Source organism: Rhipicephalus microplus, chromosome 7, assembly GCF_043290135.1.
Source record: "Rhipicephalus microplus isolate Deutch F79 chromosome 7, USDA_Rmic, whole genome shotgun sequence".
Taxonomy (NCBI): domain Eukaryota; kingdom Metazoa; phylum Arthropoda; class Arachnida; order Ixodida; family Ixodidae; genus Rhipicephalus; species Rhipicephalus microplus.
The window spans coordinates 141,138,351-141,163,077 of record NC_134706.1 but is presented as its reverse complement, the minus strand read 5'-3'; the positions used below and the strand labels follow the sequence as shown (position 1 = coordinate 141,163,077).

Genomic DNA, 24,727 nt, shown 5'->3' with positions numbered 1-24,727 from the left:
CTGGGGTTTTTTGACGCGCACCCGAATCTGGTCACACGGGCCTAGAGCGTTTCCGGCTCCATCGAAAAGGCAGCCGCCGCAGCCGTAATTCGATCCTGCGACCTGCGGATCAGCAGCCGAGTATCTTAGCCACTAGACCACTGTGGCGGGGCTGTTTTTTGTTTGCTACGTCGGCGTATCGTACACGGGAAAATATTTAAAAACGTATGCGCACCTGGAATATATCACTTGAAATGCCGTGGGTAGAGTGATTCCTTTCTGCATACATCGCAGGAGCCAGCACACTCCGGAATGGTACAGCTTCCATATTTTCGACCATGATGTTGACGGCTAGCGCCTTCCCTGAAAATAACAAGCTCTATATTTACCATGTGCACGTATAGCCCTGCTTATGCAGGCGTACGGCCTAGAATGTTTAAGTTATAAGAAAAATGTATTGTCAGGCCGGGTAGCATTGACCTACTGCATATTTATTTGGTAATACTATAAGCTTAAACTCACAGCAATTGTAATATTGATTACCTCGTATCACAGTTACTCAGTAATCTAGATTACTACGAAATTGACGGCCTAATGGACTTACAAACGATGCCGTTTTTGAGGAGGTCTTATAGAGACAATCATACTTAGTGCCAAGCTTTGTCTCTCAGCACGAGGCTTCATTTTTCATGGTCTCTTTTTCATGACCCTCTTTCTCAAGACCTTGGATGACTACCTGAGTACTGTCTTCAATCAGGCTACTTTTCGACAATGACGGCGTTGGTTACATACAGCAGACACTAGTGAGCATCTTGTAGGGTAAATATGTTCGACAGAGTGAACTGTTGTAGTAAGTTCTTGTGACTCAGTACAAATATCAACCTTTTCCACACACTCGGTTAACTTCCCAGCATGCTCCTGTTTCGTTTTTCATGGCTCTGATTCAAAATTTTCATTTCACGCTCCCTTCTTTTCTTTTTGCTCTGTGGAATAGACTGCACCTTTCATCCAATCAGGGTGTTTCAATACATCTCAAAACAAATGCTCGGATTTTTATGGGTTGTACAAGCAATATTTCAACACACTTTGAGCTTTAGTAATAGACAAACTGAAACCAATGTGTGTTTTGAGATGAAGCTTCCCCGGTATTGTACTAACGAATATCAACAATGCCAGTGCATTCAAGTGCCTGGCGACGAATCATTGTCGTTCCAAACGCCCTGTCTGGGCTCCGCGCTATCAAAGAGCAAAAATAGAGGTACATCAGGACATTGAATTTGTGAGAGCATAATCTGCACCAACGAATGCAGAATAAGAATAACTTGAAGGATGACGTTATGCTTTATCTTTGCACGTTCTAATGCCGTGATATACTGCTCAGGCTCAGTTTATGACTGCTCGCTAAGGTGTAGGAGGGATGAAAGAACAGCACGGCGACCAACATATGAGGATAATGTAGGAACGTCACATCAAAATTTCAATTTAACAGCTACAGGGTCTTGTGATAAACGTACCGTAAGTGGGAAATTTCATAACGCCAATACACATTGTTCAGGTTGTGGAACATAATTTGTATCTTATGCTTCTGTAAAGAAGGTAAAAAAGGTAAGTAGAGAAAAAATGTGTACCAGGTCTTTTTTTCTTTCTAATTGCAGTACACATGAGCATTGCGGCGTGAATGTGGGCTAATAGAAAGTATAGCACAAGAAAATTCAAAGCGAGCATATTCCCTTTCTTTTGCTTTGTTACCGTTGCCTGACTGCGAAAATTGGAGCCAGCAACGTAGCTGCCAGCCGTATTGCAAACGTCTTGTCGTATCATGGCGGCCACCTGCGTTCACGATTCCTCTGTGGCCTTGGCTGACCGTAGCAGTTGCCTCCACATAGATGTCAGCTCTAAACTAGTGCCCGCGCTGAAGCCATATAGAACAGTTCGTGCCTTGCGGTATTGCCAAAATGCTTTGTCGAGAACATTCCTGATAAACATTTTTCTGGTGACCTCTTTATCAACTATATGCTCATCAATTAATAAAGATTGCTTTGTCTCAATGTTTTGCTGGCGAACGCTAAGAGGAGTGCGGAATGTCACGCAAGGGTTATTGGTGAAGGAAGGAAGAGGAAGAAAGGAAAGTATTTGTCATGTGTTGTTATATTTGATGGTTTGTACTTTCATGCATTTAGCGTGCCACGATAGGTGAAAATTTGCATCACTCCAAAGACCCTGAATTCCTCATTGGTCGGTCGGTCGGGTCGGGTCGGTCAGTCGGTCGGGTCGGGTCGGTTGGTCGGGTCGGGTCGGGTCGGGTCGGTCGGTCGGTCGGTCGGTCGGTCGGTTGGTCGGTCGGTCGGTCGGTCGGTCGGTCCATCAAAAACTTTATTGAACGATCCTGAGGAGTTTAAGCCACCAGGGTGTCAACGAGGGACATTCTAGCAGCAGCTACTGTAGGCGACGCCCGAGTCGTGGCGGTAACGTGGTGGCGTTACCCCCGTTCTTGGGTCCTTTGGACTGCCTTTTGTTGGTTTCTGCTATTGGGTCTCGAGTGACTCCTCCCAGTCGGACTCACTGGTGAGAGGTCCTCGAGGCGACGCGGGACAATGGCAGAGCATGTGTTCGATGGAACAGTACACATCTGAGCAGTCTGGCCATTGTGAATCTATGTCTGAGTTGTAACGACTCAGTCGGCCCCGTGATGGATACGATCTCGTTTGTAGCATGCGAAAAGCTACCTCTTGCGTGCGTTCGAGCTTTGCATGCAGTACAGGGTAATGATTTCTATCCTTTTGGTGGTAGGGGGTAATTTCGTAAATTGTGAGTAGAGGATCATTAACCTGCAGGTATGGGCCCAGCTCTTCGGTGGCTGATTCATCGTCGCACGGGGCACTTCTCGCGCTCGATCATGAGCCTTTTCGTTGAGGTTGGGTTGCTCGCGTGGACTTCTCTACCCATGTGGCCAGGAAACCAAGAGAGCTAGTGCGAGCCAATGCATTTGCGTGCTTCTAGAATGTGGACTGCTTGCTGAGCGATGTTGCCGCTTTCCTAAGCCCGAATGGTGGTACGAGAGTCTGTAAATACATGGGTATGTGAGGCGTGCACCATCGATATCGCTATAGCAACCTGCTTGGCTGTGGCGCTCGTTGCTAGCCTAACCGAGGTGGCTGAGCGTAGGGCTCCATCGCCATTACTACCGCTAGTGTGAAGCTGGAGGAGTTGTATTGCGCCGCATCGACGAAGACGGTAGAGTTGCGATTCGCAGAGGTACGGATGAGGATCACGCAAGCGCGGGTCAGGCGTCTGCCTTTGTTGTGTAGCGGGTGAACATTTTGCGACATGGGTTTACCATGTAGGTAGCGCGGACAGCTCTGGGGAGGGTTACTGCACGTTCAAGGTAGGGATGTGGGGACATGCCAGCCTCGCTTAGAAGTTGGCGGCCTGCCTTGGAGGAGGAGATTCGGATCATTTGAACCGTGGTCTGGGCCTCGATCACTTCATCTATGTTGTTGTGCTTGTCTAGTTGGTCGAGAAGGGAAGTACTCGTGTTTTGAGGTAAACCAAGGACTTGTCTAATGCTTTTGCGCATCAGCGTGTTTAGTTTTATCTTTTCCACATTCATCCACTTGTGGGCAGAGGCGAAGTAATTGATGTGGCTCATCAGCAAAGCGTGGTGTATGCGCAGAAGATTCGGCTCTCCAAGGCCTCGTCTGCGACCCGAGACTTGCTCAATCAGTCGGAGCACGTTTTCTGTTTCTGCCGTGAAGTGTGTTATTGTTCGTGCATGGCAGCCAGTGGCCTCTATTAGGAGGCCGAGAATGCGTATGGAGTCCACGCGGAATATTCGTTGCTCTCTTTGGCGTGTAGCGCTATCAGTAGTTCATGTAAGGGCGTTAAATTACAAACGCCTTGGCGAGATGGCCGGTATAGCAACTCTGATTTCGTGGGTGACAGTCGCAGTGCAGTGTTTTTGAGGTAGGCTTCTGTGTAATTGAGAGCGGTTTGAAGGGCCTGCTCTAACTCTGTCAAGGAGCCTCCCGGGCACCAGATGTTGATGGGATCTGCGTATATAGCATGGTTTGTGCTAGGGGTGCCACGGAGTTCATCAGACAGTCGTTTCATTACTACTTTAAAGAGAAGTGGAGAAATGACTGCCCCTTGTGGTGTCTCGTTGGAACCTGAGGTATTAGTGTCGGATGTAAAATGCGATATTCGAATCGTGGCTTTTCGGTCTTGTAGAAAAACACGAATTTATGGCTGGAATCTTTTACCGAGACCAAGGCTGGCTGTGGATTCTAGTATAAAGCGGTGGGAGACGTTGTCGAATGTTTTAGTGAGGTCTAGGGCGAAGACGCGATGGACATCTCTCGTTTTTGAGTCGAAGATCTGTTTCTTTAGTAATAGCATGACGTCTTGCGTTGATAAGTGTGAACGGAACCCCATCATGTTGAATGGAAAGAGTTCGTGATCCTCTATGCAACACGATACGCTATATAGGATGGCATGTTCAGCTGCTTTTTCTATACATGAGGTTAGGGAAAGAAAGCGTAGATTGTCGAAGTTTAGTGGTTTACCTCGCTTTGAGAGAAGGATTATCGTGGCTGTGTGCCATTGTTCAGATACCTGGCCAGTTTTCCACATGTGTATGGTTATTGACTTTTGTGAGTAATGCGTTGGCTTGGTCGTCTAAATTCCGCAACAGGCGATTGGTTACCTTGTCAGGACCAGGGGCTGATAGACTGTTCACGTTGTGTAATGCTTCCCGAAATTCACACTCCGTGAAATGGTCGTGGAGTTCGGGTATTGTTTCGCATTCTATTTGTGAGTAGTCGGTGCATTATGCAGTTTTTAGAGGAAGGTGTCGTTTGGCGATTTCTTCAAGAAAGAATGATACCGTTCCTCGAGTCTTTTTGTGCAAGTGTAGAACACGGTTAATGGCATGGGTCTGGTTGTCTTTTGTTTGGCGGTCGTCAAGCATGTATTTTAGGAGGTTTCATTTACCCTGTAGCGCCCTCGTTCAGGCGGCACGCAAACCAGAGAGCGCGCGATGGCGACAGAAGAAAATAAAGAAGGCGCTAGGCCGTGGCACGTGAAGCTACGGCTTACGTTCCGGGCTGGCATCGGTTATCATTCAGACGTGTCTCTTTTTCGCTCCTGTGGCATAAGCCTACAAGTGGTGACCCGGACGAAGACAATGACCGACTCGAATGGACTCTCAACCGAACAAGCCTCACGTCCGCAGGACGTCTCGGCCGTGCAACTGCGTCTCCCATCTTTCTGGCCACAGGACCCGCAAGTTTGGTTTCATGAGGTCGAGGCGCAATTCTCCCTGTACCGCATCGCCTCGGAAACGACACGCTACTACCACGTAGCCTCCGTCCTTCCTCCTGACATTGCCAGCGAGCTCTCCGACGTCCTCTCCAACCCCTCGGACACGACGCCATATCAGCACCTTAAAACCAAGGTGCTGGAACAATTCATGCCTTCGGAACGCGTCCGCCTACAGCAGCTCCTTGCAGAGGGGGCCACCTTGGCGACAGGCGTCCCTCCCAACTACTGCGCCGAATGCGACAGCTTCTTGGAAAACACGACGTCTCTGCTCACTCAGCGTTGCTTCGCGAGCTCTTCCTCCAACCCCTTTCTCAGCCAATCCGCCTCGTCCTCGCGGCGGCCGGCGACGTCAATCTCGACCGCCTGGCGGAGCTCGCCGATCAGGTACATGAAGCGACCTCCCCATCTGTCAACGCTGTCTTACCACCAGCAGACACAGCGATTTCGCGCCTTGAGGCCCGCATCGACGAACTCGCCGCCTCCATTGCCGCACTCCGGAGCCCCCAACAGGAGACTCGTTCACCTCGCTCCGGTCGTCGAGCTCTTCCACGCACACGAGATGCTCGGAGTCCCAGCCCCCCACCCCTCTGCTGGTACCACCGGCGTTTCCGACACCGAGCCACGAAGTGTACACCCCCATGTTCGTGGCAGGGAAACGCCTGCCGGGATCACTGACGGCGGCGTGTGATCTCCCTTCTCGTCCCAGCCGCCTTTTGATGGTCACGGACCAGCTATCGGGCGCCAGGTTCCTTATAGATACGGGCGCGGAAATTAGCATTGTGCCCCCGACTAACGCTGATCGTGCAAGGTCACAGGGGCAAGTGCTTCGTGCTGCCAACGCCTCGTCTATAGCAACGTATGGGCTCCGATCTCTCACCCTCGACATCGACCTTCGCTGCATTTTCCGGTGGGTTTTCGTCATCGCAGACGTGGTTCAACCGATCATCGGCTCGGACTTCCTCTCATAATTTGATTTGGACGTCAGCGTAGGGCGGTGCCGCCTCATAGATGGTAAGACTCGTCTCTCCATCTCGGGAGTCCTGTCCGACATCGCTCCAAGGGCCATCCGCATGCTGATACCTGCCTCACCGTTCGAAAAAATCTTGGCGAGTTTCCTGGAGTTAACTAAACCGTGCAACCTCACTCAGCCGCGTAAACATACGGTGACACACCACATCGTCACCCGGGGTCCACCGGCAGCCGCTCGACCACGCCGCCTGTTCGGAGACCGCCTAGCTATTGCTAAACGGGAGTTTGACCACATGCTGCAGCTCGGCATTATCCGCCCGTCGTCAAGCGCTTGGGCTTCCCAACTGCATTTGGCGCCAAAGCGTGATCCTGGTGACTGGCGTCCTCGTGGGGACTATCGAGCGTTGAACGCCAAGACTGCCCACGACAGCTATCCTCTACCTCACATCCAGGATTTTACATCGCGCCTCGACGGCTGCACAATTTTCAGCAAAGTGGACCTTGTTAAGGCGTACCACCAGATTCCTGTCGAGCCCGCCGACATACCTAAGACCACCATCACGACGCCTTTTGGGTTGTTTGAATACGTGCGGATGCCTTTTGGACTCTGCAATTCGGCTCAAACTTTCCAGCGGTTCATTTATGAGGTCACACGGGGTCTTCCTACAGTGTTTGCGTACCTTGACGATGTCCTCATCGCCAGCCGCACACCTGAAGATCATGAGCACCATCTACGCGCTCTGTTCCAACGTCTTCAGCAGTACGGCATCGTTGTGAACGCCTCTAAGTGTACTTTCGGCGCATCTGAGCTCGAGTTCTTGGGCCATCACATATCATCCAAAGGAATACGCCCTCTCCGGTCTCACGTTAAAGCAATTCAGGATTATCCTCAGCCTACAACACTGCGCCAATTACGCCGATTCCTGGGGTTTGTGAATTTTTCCAGGCGCTTCATACCACACTGTGCCGAACTGCTACGACCGCTCACCGACCTCCTTCGGTCGACCACCGGCCCGTCCTCCGCAATTCCTTGGTCGTCAGAGGCCCAGGCCGCCTTGGCTGCTGCTAAGCAAGCTGTCGCTAACGCCGTGCTTCTCATTCATCCACGAAGCAACGCCCCTACTCGTTTGATGGTGGACGCATCCAGCGTGGCCGTCGGAGCCGTCTCACAGCAGTGCATTAACTCCGAGTGGAGACCCTTGTCGTTTTACTCTCGGAAACTACTTCCTGCTGAGACCCACTACAGCGTCTTTGGCCGGGAACTACTAGCCGTCTACGCTGCAATACAGCACTTTCGGCATTTCTTGGAAGGATGCTCGTTTTACGTGCTGACTGACCATAAGCCACTGGCGTATGTTTTCCGCACTAACTCATCCAAGTACGTGCCCCGTGAACTCCGCCATCTGGCTTATATATCGGAGTTCACGACTGACATCCGCCACGTGAGAGGAGCTGACAACACCGCCGCAGATGCCCTTTCTCGTATAGCCGCGGTTGACTCTCCACCACCAACCATCGACTCGGCCTCATTCTCCTTGGCACAGCAGGATGATAGAGAGCTTGCCGCTTTTCGGGAGAACCCCCGTTCCCTCCGATTACGCCTGGTGCCTCATCCATTATCATCTGAGCACTTGTGGTGCGATGTCTCAGCTGACCTTTCCCGCCCTTTCGTTCCCGCTTCATTACGACGCACCGTTTTCCACTCCTTACACGACATCTGTCACCCTGGCATTCGGGCTACTCAACGTCTTTTCACCCAGCGCTATGTCTGGCCCAAAATCAACGGTGATGTGCGCGCTTGGACGCGCATGTGCCTGCCCTGCCAGATGACAAAGGTCTCCCGTCATACTAAGACGCCGCCCCAACCTTTCCTTCCACCCGGCCGTCGTTTCGACCATGTTCATCTAGACATTGTGGGCCCTCTACCAGTGTCTCAGGGGTACCGTTATATATTGACCATGGCCGATCGCTTCACATGCTGGCCAGAGGCTGTTCCAATTCAAGATATCACAGCCGAGACAGTCGCCCGCGTTTTCATTTCTACGTGGGTATCCCGTTTTGGCTGTCCTGGCATCGTGACAACAGACCGTGGACGTCAGTTTGAGTCCTCGCTGTTTACTCGCCTTAATCGCATCCTCGGAGCCAGACATTGCCGTACCACGGCTTATCATCCCTGCGCCAACGGCATGGTGGAACGCCTTCACCGACAACTGAAGACCGCCTTGACTACCCGCCTCAATAGAGCCACCTGGGTTGATGCCTTGCCACTGGTGTTCTTAGCTTTACGAGCTGTCATCCGGGCAGACCTGCAGTGCTCAACAGCAGAGCTGGTGTATGGCACTTCCCTACGGCTTCCGGGAGACGTCTTTACGTCAACGAAGCTACCAGACCAGCCACAGCAATTCCTACAACGCCTTCTCGACTGCGTTCAAGACCTCCGGCCCACTCCACCCATACCTTCCGAACACAAGACCATATTCGCCCACCCTGATCTGGCCACTGCAACACATGTTTTCGTGCGCCACCACGCGGTCAGACCACCTTTGATACCAGCCTACGACGAACCATTCCACGTCCTTCACCGCACCCCCCAAACTACCACTCTACTTCAGAACGGCCGTGAAGAGACAGTCCGCTTGAACCGACTCCATCCGGCGTACCTGGAGACTGCCCTAGAGATCCTCTCATCTACGACTGATCTTCCGTTGGAATTCCACAAACGGCATGTCACATTCCGACTTCCAGTCTACACGGGGGGCCCTGTAGCGCCCTCGTTCGGGCGGCGCGCAAACCGGAGAGCGCGCGATGGCGACAGAAGAAAATAAAGAAGGCGCTAGGCCATGGCACGTGAAGCCACGGCTCACGTTCCGGGCTGGCATCGGTTATCGTTCAGGCGTGTCTCTTTTTCGCTCCTGTGGCATAAGCCTACAACCCCAAGTTCTCATGCGGCCGCCGACCACCGAGCAGAGTTCATGCCATTGCAGTCGTGTGAGCTCTGTGCATTATCATCAGCAAAGCATGAATATTTTCCTTGTTTGCTTTCATCTGTTATTTATTTGCTTTCATCTGTTAACGTATTTTTCCTTGTTTGTTTCATACGTTATTTACGCTGCTGTCAGATCGTTTTTTTCTTTCTGCTTTTGTCCTTGTCAAATATTGCACTCATTCCCAATACTGCTAGCGTCATTTTTCAACGAAATCACAGGCGTGACGGCAATGAGCTTATCGGTTGTTTTTCGGTCACACTGAGCCTTTACTTTATTTATATTAGTCGGTCCTGTGTCTGATGAAACTAGCACTGATTTCATTGATATGTGGAGTTTAACGTCCCAAAACCACCATATGATTATGAGAGACGCCGTAGTGGAGGGAGGGCTCCGGAATTTTCGACCACCTGTGGTTCTTTAACGTGCACCCAACTCTGAGCACACGGACCTACAACATTTCCGCCTCCATCGGAAATGCAGCCGCCACAGCCGGGATTTGAACCCGCGCCCTGCGGGTCAGCAGCCGAGTACCTTAGCCACTAGACCAGCGCGGCGGGGAAACTAGCCCTGGTAACAATTGCAGCCACCTCCATAGATTTTACTTTGAATGTTCTAAGTTACCTTAGAGAGATTATAAGAAAATATAGAAAAGCCACTCGACTGTACTGCGCTTTGCAACAAGACTTGGTAATTTTTTATGCACAAATTCCCAGGATGGCGAACGTTCATTCCGCACTCGTTTTTACAAAACACGATGCAAGCAAGCGCATTTATTTTTTTCAGTGCAGCGACTTTCCTCTGTCTGTTTTACCCTGACCAAAGCTCGACAGCATTTTGAAACTGATATCTTGCGCACCATCTACTTCTCTTTGTTCCAATCTCAGATAACATATTGCATCGAGTGTTGGGGATTCACCTATCACACATACATCAAGCACATAGTATGCCTACAAAAGAGAGCCTTGAGAATAATAAACCATGTTCCCCCTCGTACACCCTCTCAGCCTCTATTTTCCAAAACCGCAATAATGCCCGTGCTTACGCTAAGAGATTATCGTATAACTCTCTTGGTATATAAAATAATTTGTAACAACTTCCCCTTTCCTAGAACTATTTTCCAAACACCAGGTAAAAGTAGTCGCTCTGCCTCCGAAGGCAAATTTTCAATCCCTCTTTCTCATAACACATACGGACAACGCCGTCTCAAGTACGCTGTGGTTAAAGTTTCGAATGATCTCCCGTCATCCATCTTACAATAAACCAGGGTAGATCAGGCTTTAAAAGACTTTTTCTTGCATCACACAACATCCAGCTTATCGAAGAAAAATTGAAAATAACATCAACTTATAATACCTTGTACATGTTTTTCCTACGGCTGCTGTTTTGGGGACGACGATATAATTTGCAGCCTCTACCACTGACGATGTACTGCAGTCCGGACGTGTGGTCTTCTGTATGTGTGTTATTGCAATGAGAACTATACACAGCTGTCTTATTCATAGTTTTTGTTTAAACCGAGCGTTTGTTTTTAGCACTGTAATTTATCTTGAATATGTCTTTCCTATTCATACACATGCTTTTTATGGACAATTTTTTGAACACCTGTATATACTACATTTCCCCCCAAACATATGGTTGTACATACATAGCCCCTGATTCATTTGTATTATGTTTTTAATGGATCCATTACTAGCCAATAGGGTAAGGATCCAGACATTCATGCATGTATATGGTGAAAATGAAAAAAAGACAATAAACAATCTTGAATCTTGTATCTTGACTCAATTTGTAAACAATAAATGTGAAATTCAGCCAGCAGCCAACTGGTAAAAGCAGAAAGGTTGTGTTTCCTCTATAACTCATACTTAGCATTGGGCCGTCCTATGCTGCAAACCTCGTACGCACACAAAAATGAAAAAAAAACATCGCCCTAGCACTCCGTATAAATTAAAAGCTGAAACATGCAGCCCGGGTGTTTAGTAGTGGGTTGAACTCGACGTTGCACTGAAGCGTTTTACAAGTGCTGGTTACATGTTCATGCTTCTTAATAGATTTAGACACACTTTTCACTTGGGTTTACCACAGGTTTTATTTCACATGCCGTACACTATGCCTCGCTTGATCACGGTCACGCAGGAGTGTAATGAACAGTTAAATGTGTTTCGCTTTGTGTTAATCACAGCGTTTGTGCTCGAACCGCAGCGGTCACAGACGTCGCACCCGAAGCCAATGTGGCGCTGGAGATACTCCCGCCACAGTGGCGTTTGCCCTGGCGAACATGCTCCCGCAGTCATAACAGTGACGCCACAACGCCACGCTGTTGCAAGCGTCTGACATCAGGGGCCAACAAAGTAAGGAGGTCTAAGGAAAAACTGCATGCCGACTCCGCCCCGGCACTCAAAACGCAACCAATGACGCGCGTTACTCACGTCGTCACCACGACACCACTCACAACGCAGCCACACTCTAAGCCAAAACGGAGCAACAGGGGTATAGGGGTTGCTCCTTTCAGGGAGCAATTGCATTGCCACTCCCATTACTCTCCTAAAAAGAGTAACTGCAGAGGAAGGAACCGTTGCTCTCCTTTGGGGGCTGAACAGTTACACCCTCCAGTTCCACCCTGCAGACCAACAGTTACTCCCACCAGTTGCTCCCTGCCGACCAACCATTACTCCCACCAGTTGCTCTTCTAAGAGCAACAGTTACTCTTTACCGTTCCTCCCACGTGTTCGCAGTTACTCTCTGAAAACCATCTGCACATGCTTCCAGTTACTCCTTGGGGAAATGAGTATTTATCTCGAGTATGCTTGTCACACGCTTAACACATGGCGAGAGCTCCTTGGAAGAGCACTGCTTGGGTGCTTCTAACACAAAAAGTGGACAATATTGAAAGGAAAATAAATGCTTTATTGTTCTTTTTATGAGGCGACGTTTGACCACACGTAAAAGTAGACTTCGCCACACCACAGCCAGCACTAAACAAACACCATAATACATCAAAGGTTTTCTGCGTCATCCGTGGAAAAACAATCTTGAATTTCTAGCATAGGGCAGTCTGTGTCATCATTGGTGAGAGAAGGGCAACTTCTCCAATTCTGAAGAACTCAAGTTTCGCAGCTGGTGTTTCCATCAGGCTAGCGCAGCAGAACGTCACCGCAGGCATATGTGAAGCATCTCATTGCTGCAAGAAAAAAAATAGAAGTGTGAGGTTAAACATGCCAGAATCAATTCATAACAATTACTCACACACACTGCAGCAGCGCTTACATTTTAGGATGTCTACTGCAAAACGAAATGTGAAAAAAAGGAAGGTTCGGCCAAACGTTACTTGGCAAGCCATATAAATGCTGATGTGGTAGACGCTCTTCACATGATGTCTTAGACAGCAATATTCTGGAAGAAAATGTGCAGCACCTCAACAAGGCGTATTTGTAGTAGCTAAAGATACCCTTGGGTTCAGTTAACTTGTTTCCTATACACAGCTGAGTGACATTTCTATGAGCCCATTCACCAATGGGCATTCTAAATGAGGTCATGTGTGTGGCAAATAACACGTACTGTCCGCTCATGTTAAAATACTTATTTAGCTCGTGCACATAGTTGCTCTTGATTCTACTGTTCTATCATACGCTGCTGCGTCTTGAATTGTGCAATACCTGTAGGCACAAGCCAAGCATGCAAAGCCTGCTTGAAAGCAACCATTTGCAGAGGCTACATGATAATCTTCAGTATATTTCTTTGTACCTGACGCAAACGGCTGGACAAAACTATACACAAATAAATGTAGACTGTGCTACCTTCAAAAAATGCTTTAAATTTAGAAAACTAGGGTGCATTTGTTCACTCGGTTGACGAGTCACAGCCACGAGATATGTAAACGAAGCAATATATCTTAAGGCATGCACAGATATTCTGATTCTTTGTTTGACAGTGTCACAGATAGCTTGCCAATACATATATATTTGAGAGCAACAAGATGTGAAGCTTTTATTAGTTCAACGTCTTGTTGGTTCACAGCCAAACAGGTTACTGCTTGTTAGACAATTTGGAATAAGCACACCATGGTTTCCAAAAAAAAAGCATTATTAGAAGTTAGCTCCCGGTGTGAATGTCTGCCTATTTATTTTGTACTGCCTTCTACATGTGCCACAAAGACATTTGTTGAGGATGTGCTACCAGTCAAGCCAAGATCGCATACTTGGTTAATGTGCTGGAAATACAAACATTAAAAAAACTGCCACCTCTAGTAAGAGCATAACACTTCAGTATCTTGGACTAGCAAGGAGATGCACAAGAAAGTTAAGCCCACTCTTGCGGAACTTTGAACGCGAATATTTCAGAGTGGGGGAGGTCAACATGCTGTGGCACTTTTAAACCCACGAAACATCTGCAGAAAACAGGGTAAAGGCAAGTCAAGAAACACAGTTATGAAGGCCTGCGCATGGACAGCTTTGTGAATCTAGGCCCAAATGTTATGCTTTGTGCAAGCCAAAATCCATGTAAATAGGGAAAGCATACTTTTAGGAGTACCAGCGTAAAGAAATCTTGGCAGTTGGCTTTTTAGTACAAACAGCAATCCCTGCAATGAAAACATAAACATTTTATCTTAACGGTAACAGTGTGAGCACACACACGGGCCAGCGGAGCCATGTCGAATTGTCAGTGCCAGTGTAACCATGTGGCATAATGAACTATTCTCTGGCCAACACATGCACAGTTTGCCCCTAAAAAGCGATGCTTTCATATACGTAGTACAAAAAGTCTGCACTTACCAAAATCCACTTGCTTTCTGTACTTTAGCATCGTTGGGAGCATCTTTATCTGCAGTATAACCAAATTTGTGTCATATCACTGAAAAAAAGTAAAAGACATGCATCAAATATTGTTTCATTTGGTAGCAGGGAAGTCAGGTTAAGAACAGCCAAGTGGGAATCAGCCTAATTATGTGCATGCGGCAAATCCCAAACGGCGTTATTGAGGTTGTCGAAATTTTCGTCGACTGGTATTAACGTCGATATGTGACTTCAACGGCATGCCAAGTTTTCACAGCGCATAAAGATTTCATGATGCAGAATAATGACAGCGCTAACGAGAACATACAGCATTTATGATTGTCTTTTACAATATTCAGTTTTGCTAAGGTTTTGCATCACTAAAGAAATCTGAAAGATTTGGGTCATTCCTCCTCCAATTGTTCTGTCAATATGTAAACTGCTCGCTTGATGGTGCGCTTATAAAATAGTACGTTCAGCGCAGAGGTGAAGCAAGTGACGCAGTGATGTGGGCAGATTTTTTTTTTCAGGTGTGCGGGGAGGGGGGGGGGGGGGGGGGTCCGCTTATCTGAATAGGCCGGGCAAGCGAATATGGTCGTCAATTTGGGCTCCCTACGCCCGGCCTAAAAAAATTCTGTGCGCAACCGCCTGGCTATGCCAGTGAAGTGATGAGACAATGATTTGTTCACTTACTGATTTACGTACACTTTACATCTCTAAAAAATGCGGCCCAAGGCCCCAACACTCAGCCGTTAACATTACATAAAGCCAATGGTAGAAAAATGCCCGTATGAATGCAGCTACAACCCAGCCCCAATGTTTTTTCAAGCGAGGTAGTGTTGCGGAAATGAACTTTTAACTCCAAAAGTACACTGGCACTGCAGTGGTGACAAGGGAAGCAAGAGGGTATGCAGGCGGTAATAGAGGTAATTTAGTCCGATACGGCTAGCAATGGATACGGTGAATAAGAGCAAATTATTTCTCTTTCAATAGCGCAACCACTCAACAATGTATTGTAAGAGCATTAAATGTTGCTGGAAATGCCACTCACCTGCACGCTGATGCATGCACAGTCCTTTGTCCGACGAGCGAACAGGCTTGCAGATAGCTGAAGACGTGTTTACGATGTGTTTGTTCCACCCAGCAGCAAAATCCACAACTACTTCGCGCTCCACAAAGATAAATATACACTAACCTTCATCACGAATAAGTAGAAACGAAAATCTGCGACACACACACACACGATCAAAACATAGCTCACAAGCCCGCACGTCCATGTGCTCGCCAACCACAGACCATATGAAAATGAGTAAGTAGTGCGAACGCGAACCTAGTTGCGCCGAAAAAAAAAACGTCGAGCAGTGGCAGCACAGGCGTCCGCGCAATAATTTCAGTGTGTTCTCCTAATACAATTACAAAAAAACTGAGGTACACTAAAACTCATAAATAAATATAAAAAGTTGAGTGTAATTTTTATTTAGTGCTAGTCAACATAAACACTGAATAAAAATTACTTTGTAACTTACATCGTTTACTACACTAGCGCCACAATTGTCGTGCGGGCGCAGATGGCGCAGATTTGTCATTCTGCCCTCAAAGTACACGGTGAAGCGTGCTACTAAGTGTATGGCTGATGAGAAGCGCGTCTGGGTCCGCTTTTTTTTTTCTTCTCCGATATATCTGGGCGGGGGGGGGGGGGGGGGGGCTCCTTATGCACGTGTTTCGGTGCTTGATCGACTTTGACGCCCTTACTTCGCGGACGAACGGCATGTCTAGGCTTTTCTTATCGTTGTTTTGCACGTGTTTCGGCGTTCGGTCCACTTTGACGTGCCAACTTTCCATCCTGCTGCTGTGTGTGTTAGGTATTTGCCGTACTGTATTCTCAGGCCTTCTGTGTTCAGCCAGCGCTGCTATCTTATTATCTACGGATGCTAAAATAAATCACTGTTTTGGTTTGGTGAAGTTTGGCACACAGAACAAAGAATAATCTGGCCCATGAATATCAATTTGGGCGGCATGCATATTTGTGTGCGGTGTCCTGCCGGGGAGTAACCGTTGCGTGACGAGAGCATTTACAGCGGTTCCTCCTTCCGTTGCTCCCTTACAAACTTAAGATGAATACAGTTGCTCCTCCATTCTCGAACAAGTCGGCCATCTTGTTCCGCTTGGTCTTTTCGGAGAGTAACAGTCGGTCCGAAGGAGTAAAAATAGCCGTTGCTCCCATTTTGGCCATTTTTGGCTTAGAGTGCAGTGGCGCACGTGCTTGGGACGACGTAACTAATAAGACAGCCAATAGAGACCGGTAACCACACCAGTGCTGAACAGATTTTATTGTTCCTAGCCATATACAGCTGTTGCAGTAAAAGCAGTCCAGGAGTGAACGAAGCACTAACAGAAGTACCCACACAGTCCCCGGCCTTCAATAAGCCAGCGTCTTTCAGGAGAGTTATTTCTGTTATGTATAAAAATTTTTAAGTTTGTCTACTGGATGTATGTTATCATATCAAAATAATATGTTCAGGTAAGACGTCAATAAAACAGTTTATAGGTAAATAAATATTATTTCATCAGCAAATTGATTTGGTCAGTATTTATTTTTGTAAAGTGTGCGCTATTATTGTTTATTATATTTGGACTACTCTAGTGATGCGCACCTCAAATTTTGAGGCCCAATGCTCAGAATAAAAAGAAATACTTTCAACTAGAAATTATCAGGTCAACGGAGGTGACATCAACGTTACGCATGCCGCTTTTTCGGCATCCGCATGCACTCATTGACTCTATGGTTTTTCATTATGGATTACGCAAAGGATGAATCAATAAATTATTCTAATACTAAATACAAGGAGAAGCATCAACCGTGATCTAAAACGTGTACCAAGTCCACCAATTTGCAGCGGCGGCAACGTGACCACGTGGTCACCCTTTGGGGCGCTATGCAGGATGGCCCGAATTTCGAAGCACTCGTTATCTTTCCGAACCCTGACGACATCTCCTTTCGAGCGAGCTAACAGTTCATGTAATGTTAAATCCATCTCTCGCCGCATGGTATTTCATTATTATGATGAGACGCACCGTCCCGTGAAGGGTGGTCGACAAAGCTGGGTGGTGTTTTCAAGCCAGATGCATCTTCTTTCGTTTGTTTTTTGTTCAACTGAGTGAACTAGTGCGGGCCAATGCAACAAACATTTTCAAAAACCTTTTCTTGAGATACTTTTTAGGGGCACGTACTCTCCGCTTTCAAGCTTTTAAAGTCTACACTAAGAAACCTTTGTTTTAAAATAATCAGCATCGTGGCCTGTGACAGTTCTGGCCGAGTGCCTTATGACATTGCGGCCGTATAGCTCATCGCCATGGACACGTACAGCGATTCCTTTCATGTGCCGAAAGGGACGGAGTGCAGGAAATTGAATTTCTTGGGCCAACCTGCATAAATCGTCTGAAATAGCGCCAATCTGCACCAGAGCCTCGCATAAGTGAGTCCGTCTGTCACCTGCAATAGCTCCTCCGGTGCATCGAGACATGTGTAGCTTGGCCTTGCGGCCGCCAACGTCACAACCGCGCAAGGCTAATTAGTCCTCTGAATAAATGTCTCCTCTATTTCAATGTCAGTGTAAACACTGACTATTTCTCACGTCTCTAAATGCTCATATATAACACTTCCCCCCCCCCCCCAGTGACCCTTATTAATACTTGAATCCGTTTATTGTCGGTATCCTCGCACGTCCAGTCGCTTTGGCGCCTTCAAAACACGACCATGGTGGCTGCGTGGCATACAGCTGGGAACAAGTTGCGAGCATTGTGTGTGCCGCATCTTTCCTGACGACCCCGCTTCAGAGGCCGAATCAGCGCACTCATTAGGAGGCGAACCAAATGCTGCGGGCGCATCTTCTATCTCACGATCGGTACGTGTAGTTAGTCTTGTAGAGAAACGGTTGTCTACGTGTGGAGTGTCTCTTGGCATAGAATAACAAGGGGGACGATTGAACGGTGAATGCGATCGCCGTGTACCTTCTCCTCATGTGATCCACATGACGCATGTGCTTCTTACGATTTTGGGTAATTCGAAAAGACCTTCTGCCGCATTCTTCAGCAACTACAACGGGTAGCCATTCCGAGCTGTTTAGGAAATTCTTAATCCACACTTTTTAGATGCGGAGCATCTAATACTCTAGGCTTGTAGTGCGGCGCCGTCCGCAAGCTTCCTCCTCCTTCTTCCATCATCTGTGCATCCCTTCCTCCTCTACACACCGCGCGCGCTTCACTCCTCCACCATCTGTGCACCCTTCCTCCTCTACACACCGCGTGCGCTTCTCTTCACGAACATTCGCTAGCTGTATAATGTAGCGCGCATGCGCCGTCACGCTTCGAGAACATCGGCAGCTGACGCGTGCGCATGCGCCGTCGCGCTTCGAGAACATCGGCAGCTGACGCGCGCGCATGCGCCGTTGCGCTTCTCCCCCTTCTCGAACATTCGACAGCTGACAGTGCATGCGCCGTCGCGCTGTATATATACTCAAGGTCGGCGCTCGCTCGCTCAGTTGCCGCTCGTCGGTTGGTTTGTACGGCGCGTCGACGTCCAAGGTCGCGGTGAAATGAATTCCAACGAATCCACAAACACATTGATCGACGTCCCTTCGACCAGCGCCGCCCTTTCGCATACGTGTGTACATGTTCACTCATTTAACACCCCCTCCTACAACCACGTTAACCAATTTAGCCATCGACCCAAGTAAGTCGCAATTTAACACCCCATTTCACAACCACGTTAACCAATTTAGCCATCGACCCAAGTAGGTCGCACTTTAACACCCCGTTAACCAATTATATGCTCCGCATTCTCCTCAGTGTTCCCCCGAGGGAAGCTGCGGGCAATTTTTTTGCCATGCACATAATATTCTGACACGCCATCGACGTCATATACATCGGCAATTAAGGTAAGTGTTCGTGGATGTAGCACATCCAGGTGGGACAGCAGCTGCCTTCCAAACACTAGCTCCACTGCTGAGGCACGCTACCGGGCTAGTTGGTGTCATTTATCATTTATATGGGTATGGCGCAGCTGTAGCACACCCAGGTACGACTGCAGCTGCCTTCTAAACATTAGCTCCGCTGCTAAGGCTCGCTGCCGGGCTAGTTGGTTGTCGTTCATCATTTATATGGGTATGGCGCAGCTGCAGCACATGCAGGTGAGATGGCAGCTACCTTCTAATTATTAGCTGCACTGCCCCGCCGCGGTGGTCTAGTGACTAAGGTACTCGGCTGCTGACCCGTAGGTTGCGGGATCGAATCGCGGCGGTGGAAGCTCCATTTTCAATGGTGGCGACACTAATGTGGGCCCATGTGCTCAGACTTGGGTACACGTTAAAGAAACCCTGGTAGTAACGTTTCCGAGCCCTCCACTATGGTGTCTCTCATAATAATATGGTGGTTTTGGGACATTAAGCAACACATATCAATGAATGATCTAATCAACATTAGCTCCGCTGCTAACACACGTTACTGGGCTAGTTAGTTGTGATTCATCATTCATTTGGGTATAGCTCTCCACAAGGACGCAAAAAAGAGACACACACACACAGCGCCAACTATAGCAACTAATGTTTTGTTTGCGATCACGCATGCCCTTTGTACATTAACAGTAGATCAATAAAACGTACAAAACATGTGAAAATACTGCACAGCTCATGCGCGCGTTAGCACCGATTGCGACAATCTGCCCTTACCAACGTTAAAGCGAAGATTTTAGATACCATTTTTTAGCTTACAAAGCTGAGGAAGCCACACCCACACAATTTTAATTAGTTTTGTCAATTTCATATGCTTCAAAATTTTTGAAGCTATGGGCGTGCGTCCTCTAAAACACGCAGACCCAATGCGCGTCTAACGCACGCCCCTTGCGCCGTCTCACTAATGATGAAAATAACACGTTGAAGTTGCTGAGCTCTGAGTACTCCCAACGGTAAATGGCCTATATGAATCGCTCGCCGTGGACAAGTTGGAGAACGTCTACTTGTGGTCTAGTTGGCGTCGTTAGCTGCGGAGCAAGTGGTCTTTGGTTCAACGCCCTGCTAAGAAACTTTTAGGAGCGAAACTCCATAAAGCGTGGGCTGAGCGTCCCGTCCTAATCACATTTAGCCACCTCTTATTAGTTCTTGAACCGGCCGTGGAGGGTGGTACTCGTACATAAATGAAATGCATATACCTTGAAAATGCAAAGGGTACAATACTAGAGGACGTTATTTGTAGTATGATAAATAATAAAAATCGCAGTATATTCAAGGAGTGAATGATGATGAGTGGAGTGAAGCGTCCATCATTCCGTCCGTGCTTCCGGCTATCCGTTCATTCTTGCTTCCGTTCATCCGAGCGTCCATCCATTCGTTCGTGCAGCCGATTTGTTCATCCGTCCGTCTATGCGTCCATTCATTCATCCGTATGCTTTTCCATCCATCCATGCGTCCGTCCATGCGTTCGTTCATGCGTCCATCCATCCATACGTCCGTCCGCCAAACAGACAGACAGAGTGACGACGGACGGACGCGCCCAACGGTGATTCACGGTTAACCGATAAAAAGTATGATATGTGCAAGGCGGCGGCCGCTCACGCTCGAAGACGGAACCTTGATGTGCGAGCGTGCGAGAAAATAGGGAATGACGTCACACGAAGACGTTAGCGATCACGCGATCGTCGGCGGCGCCGTACGCTAAGGCGCGCGGTGTGGGTAAATAAAAGCCATTTTGGCGCGCGCGCTCGTTCAGCAGGTCAGCGGATGGACAAGGCTGGGGAGCGGCGTGCGCGCAAGGCTGTGGCGGCTCCCGCTCGAAGACGGAACCCCGATGTGCGAACACGCGAGGCAGAAGCTTGCCGTGAAGCTGCGTGGGGGCGTGGACAGTATCTTGGCGTACGAAAACGGGAGGCCGAAGTGGCGCGGCAGCAGCGTGTGGACCCAGCTTCGCTCCACTCTCAATCATTCACCCCGTGGATATGCTTTCATTTCTTTCTCCTCACTTTTAAAGGCGATAGTCTTTCTTAGGGACCTCCGTCGCAAAAACTTTGGTCTGTCTGTCTGTCTGTCTGTCTGTCTGTCTGTCTGTCTGTCTGTCTGTCTGTCTGTCTGTCTGTCTGTCTGTCTGTCTGTCTGTCTGTCTGTCTGTCTGTCTATCTATCTGTCTGTCTGCCTGTCTGTCTGTCTGCACATTTGTCTGTTTTTTCACCGTTACCGCAAACCGGGTACTCAAAACAGCTCCAGCCGATACCTTGTATGGCCGACCCCATCCGCAGCGCCCCCCAATGTTGCTGAAGAATCAGCGCTCATACGTGTGTGATTGTCAATTAAAGAACAATTATTGCGCATATCTGAGGCACCATAACAACACATATATATTCTACATGTTCGTATTTTACTAGAAAAGGCATACGCAAGCAATTCTAAGGACCGTAGCACGCCCCGCCGCGGTGGTCTGGTGGCTAAGGTACTCGGCTGCTGACCCGCAGGGCGCGGGTTCGAATCCCGGCTGCGGCGGCTGCATTTCCGATGGAGGCGGAAATGTTGTAGGCCCGTGTGCTCAGATTTGGGTGCGCGTTAAAGAACCCCAGGTGGTCAAAATTTCCGGAGCCCTCCACTACGGCGTCTCTCATAATCATATCGTGGTTTTGGGACGTTAAACCCCACAAATAAATCAAGGACCGCAGCACTTATCACGCTGCGCTGGCCATGCAACACTTGCACGAAGAAGAGAGTGTTTCCAACACTTTGCTAAGACGACACGGTGGTGGAACCTACCACTCGCCTTGCATTCTACACCTTATCACCTCTGAGACGAGTGCAAACATCCGTCTCAGGGCCACGCGCTTTGTTTAAAAAAAGAAACTGCAGGATGACGCTCAGGTCTCACGTGTAACGTGACTTGATGCGCTCATTCACCTCCGCTGCACGCTCGAGGCAATCTAACGCAGCGCGCCCGCAGGGGCGCCTGCGCAAGTAGGCGTTTGGTGTGTAGCGACACCACGGACCCGAGCTAACGGGGGAGTTTTGACTCCCTCCCACGCCTAGCCGTGCGTGGCTTTGCCGTGTCCGGGGAAAAGGGGATCCTGGGGGTTGAGCCGACGCTGGGTGATTGGACCTTTAAGGCCCCCCGGCAGAGGCAACACACCCCTTTGGCCCCGGCTTCACGTAGACGGCACCCCTGGGCTGACCCATCCAGGGGAAATCGGCAGTCGCCTTTTCCTATCTCTCTCTTTCTACATCTTCGTCTGTATCTCTCTCTTTTTATCTGTCCTGTCATCTTCTCTTTTCCGTTTACTTCCGAATTTCCTGGCGGCGAGGGTTAACCCTGTGTAGTTACCCAACCTTGGGTAGTTATATTCGGTTATAGCGGCGATGCATGGCTGGCGTCTCCAAGTGTTCACTAGTCAACCTTGTAGCGTCCCCTTGTTGGGCTCGGTGGTGGGTGGCCACCATCGCCGCCGAACTTTATAGTATTTTTATGGCAAAAGCTTTTCCCCTCCTTCCTGATCGCTCCCTAAAAAGGTGGCGCACCGATGATACTTTCCTGCTAAACACACCAAAGCCGACATTCCCAAAGTACCATGTAATCCACAGTCAAAACGAAAACAAGACAGTCCGAGCCATTTCACCTTTCCTCGTTTCCAAAACTCTCACAGAAGCAATAGGCCCAGGTTATAAAGTAACAAAGATGGGAAGTGGCGATCTTCTTTTAGAGGTACGTGACAAAGCCCAGTATGAAAAGCTGTCTAAGCTTGTAGCCTTTGGGGAAACCCCTGTTTCGGTGGGCCCACACAGGTCCATGAACACTGTCCGTGGCGTAGTTTCTGATGATGACCTTACTGAGCTTTCTGAAAGTGAGCTGCTCGAAGGTTGGCAGGACCAGAACGTGGTCAAAGTCCAACGAATAACAATAAGGCGCAACAACAAACTTCTTCCTACAAAACACGTAATAATTACCTTCGGAACAAGTGACCTACCAGAATCAATCGAAACCGGCTATTGTAAGCTTCGTGTAAGACCATACATTCCCAACCCTCGTCGATGTTTCAAGTGCCAACGTTTCGGTCATGGATCGCAGAGTTGCAGAGGGCGTGCCACTTGCGCAAAGTGCGCATCCATTCAACACATATCAGACAACTGCACCTCAGAAACATCTCATTGTTCGAACTGTGGAGGAGATCACGCTGCCTACTCACGATCATGCCCCGCATGGAAAAAAGAAAAACAAATAGTAGAACTCAAGGTTAAATTCAATCTCACATTCCAAGAAGCACGCCAACGTTTCGCAATACACAACCCATCTTATCCCTCCTTTGCAGATGTGACGCGCCGGGGCGCCGCGCCACACGCCTCGGCACCCGCGAATGTCACACAGTGTGTGGCCGCGGTCGTGCCGCCAGCGCCCCCGGCTGGAGCAGCCTGTACTGCTCCGCCACCTGACAAACAGGGCCGGCAGACCCCGGTGTCTGCCGAACCTGGGACCACTGCAGGCGCAGTTAGGTCCAAAAGTTCAGTGAATGTGCCTGCCCAGCAGGCACCATCCACCACCTCACAAGAGGTGATGGATACAAGTCCCACTCCTCCGGCGCCTCAGACGCCGAAGGATAGGCGCAACTCCTTAGAGCGCGCCAAAAAAGAAAAACCTCGAATCACGGGGCCCTCAAAAGGCCCTGTAAACTAACGCAACACCTCTGTACACACAGCACCACACTACATTAAAATGACACAAATACTACAGTGGAACGTCAGAGGACTGTTGAGAAACCTCGACGATATCCATGAACTTTTACACAAACATACACCTAAGGTGCTGTGCGTACAAGAGACACACCTGAAACCTAAACACACCAACTTTTTACGTCATTACGTTATCTTTCGGAAAGACCGGAATGATGCCATAGTGCCATCCGGTGGTGTTGCCATTATAGTCAATCAAGGGATTGCATGCACACACCTACCACTACAAACATCCCTTGAGGTGGTGGCTGTTCGAGCAGTTCTTTTAAATAAGCTCGTCACCATCTGCTCTCTCTACATACCTCCGCAACACCGTCTTGAAAAGCATGAATTCGAGTCCCTCATAGAGGAACTTCCAGAACCTTATATTCTCCTGGGAGATTTCAATGCACATAGCAATCTATGGGGTGACTCTCGCTGCGATGCTCGAGGTCGCCTGATTGAACAGGTCCTGTTTTCTTCCGGTGCGTGCCTGCTGAATCGGAAAGAGCCAATATATTACAACATCGCTAACAATACGTACTCAGCAATAGACCTCAGCATAATATCCCCATCACTCCTGCCTCTACTTAAATGGGAAGTCATTAATGATCCATATGGTAGTGACCATTTTCCTATCGTTATTAGCACATCAATAACAAATACATGTCCTGCACAAGTTCCCAAATGGCTCACCGACAAAGCCAATTGGGAGAAGTTTCAAAAAATGACTTTATTATCTTGGACTGACATGGCGACATTGAGCATAGAGGATGCTGTATGCTACTTCACAGCTTTCTTGGTTGATGCAGCAACAAAATGTATTCCCCAAACATGTGGACCGTCAAGCAAACGACGAGTACCATGGTGGAATAATGAGTGCCGTGATGCTCGAAAAAAAACAAAATAAGGCATGGAGGTTGCTTAGATACTCGCCCACAGCCGAGAATCTTGTAAACTTTAAAAACTTTAA

At 48.6% G+C, this 24,727-nt stretch overlaps 1 protein-coding gene and 1 long non-coding RNA gene across 2 annotated transcripts in view; both read right to left on the bottom strand.

Moving 5' to 3' along the window:
* LOC119179035 (juvenile hormone acid O-methyltransferase) overlaps positions 1–24,727 on the bottom strand; it is a 73,998-nt gene that overhangs the window by 13,865 nt on the left and 35,406 nt on the right. Inside the window, exon 2 of the mRNA XM_075868315.1 lies at positions 215–342. Within this exon, the coding sequence (XP_075724430.1) occupies positions 215–319 (105 nt within the window). The 5' untranslated portion in view covers positions 320–342. The remainder of the gene's footprint in view (positions 1–214; positions 343–24,727) is intronic.
* On the bottom strand, positions 12,141–12,673 carry LOC142767091 (uncharacterized). Its single transcript, XR_012884747.1, has 2 exons — positions 12,522–12,673; positions 12,141–12,435 (listed from the first exon to the last, which is right to left on the bottom strand). It is a non-coding gene; the product is annotated as an uncharacterized LOC142767091 (long non-coding RNA).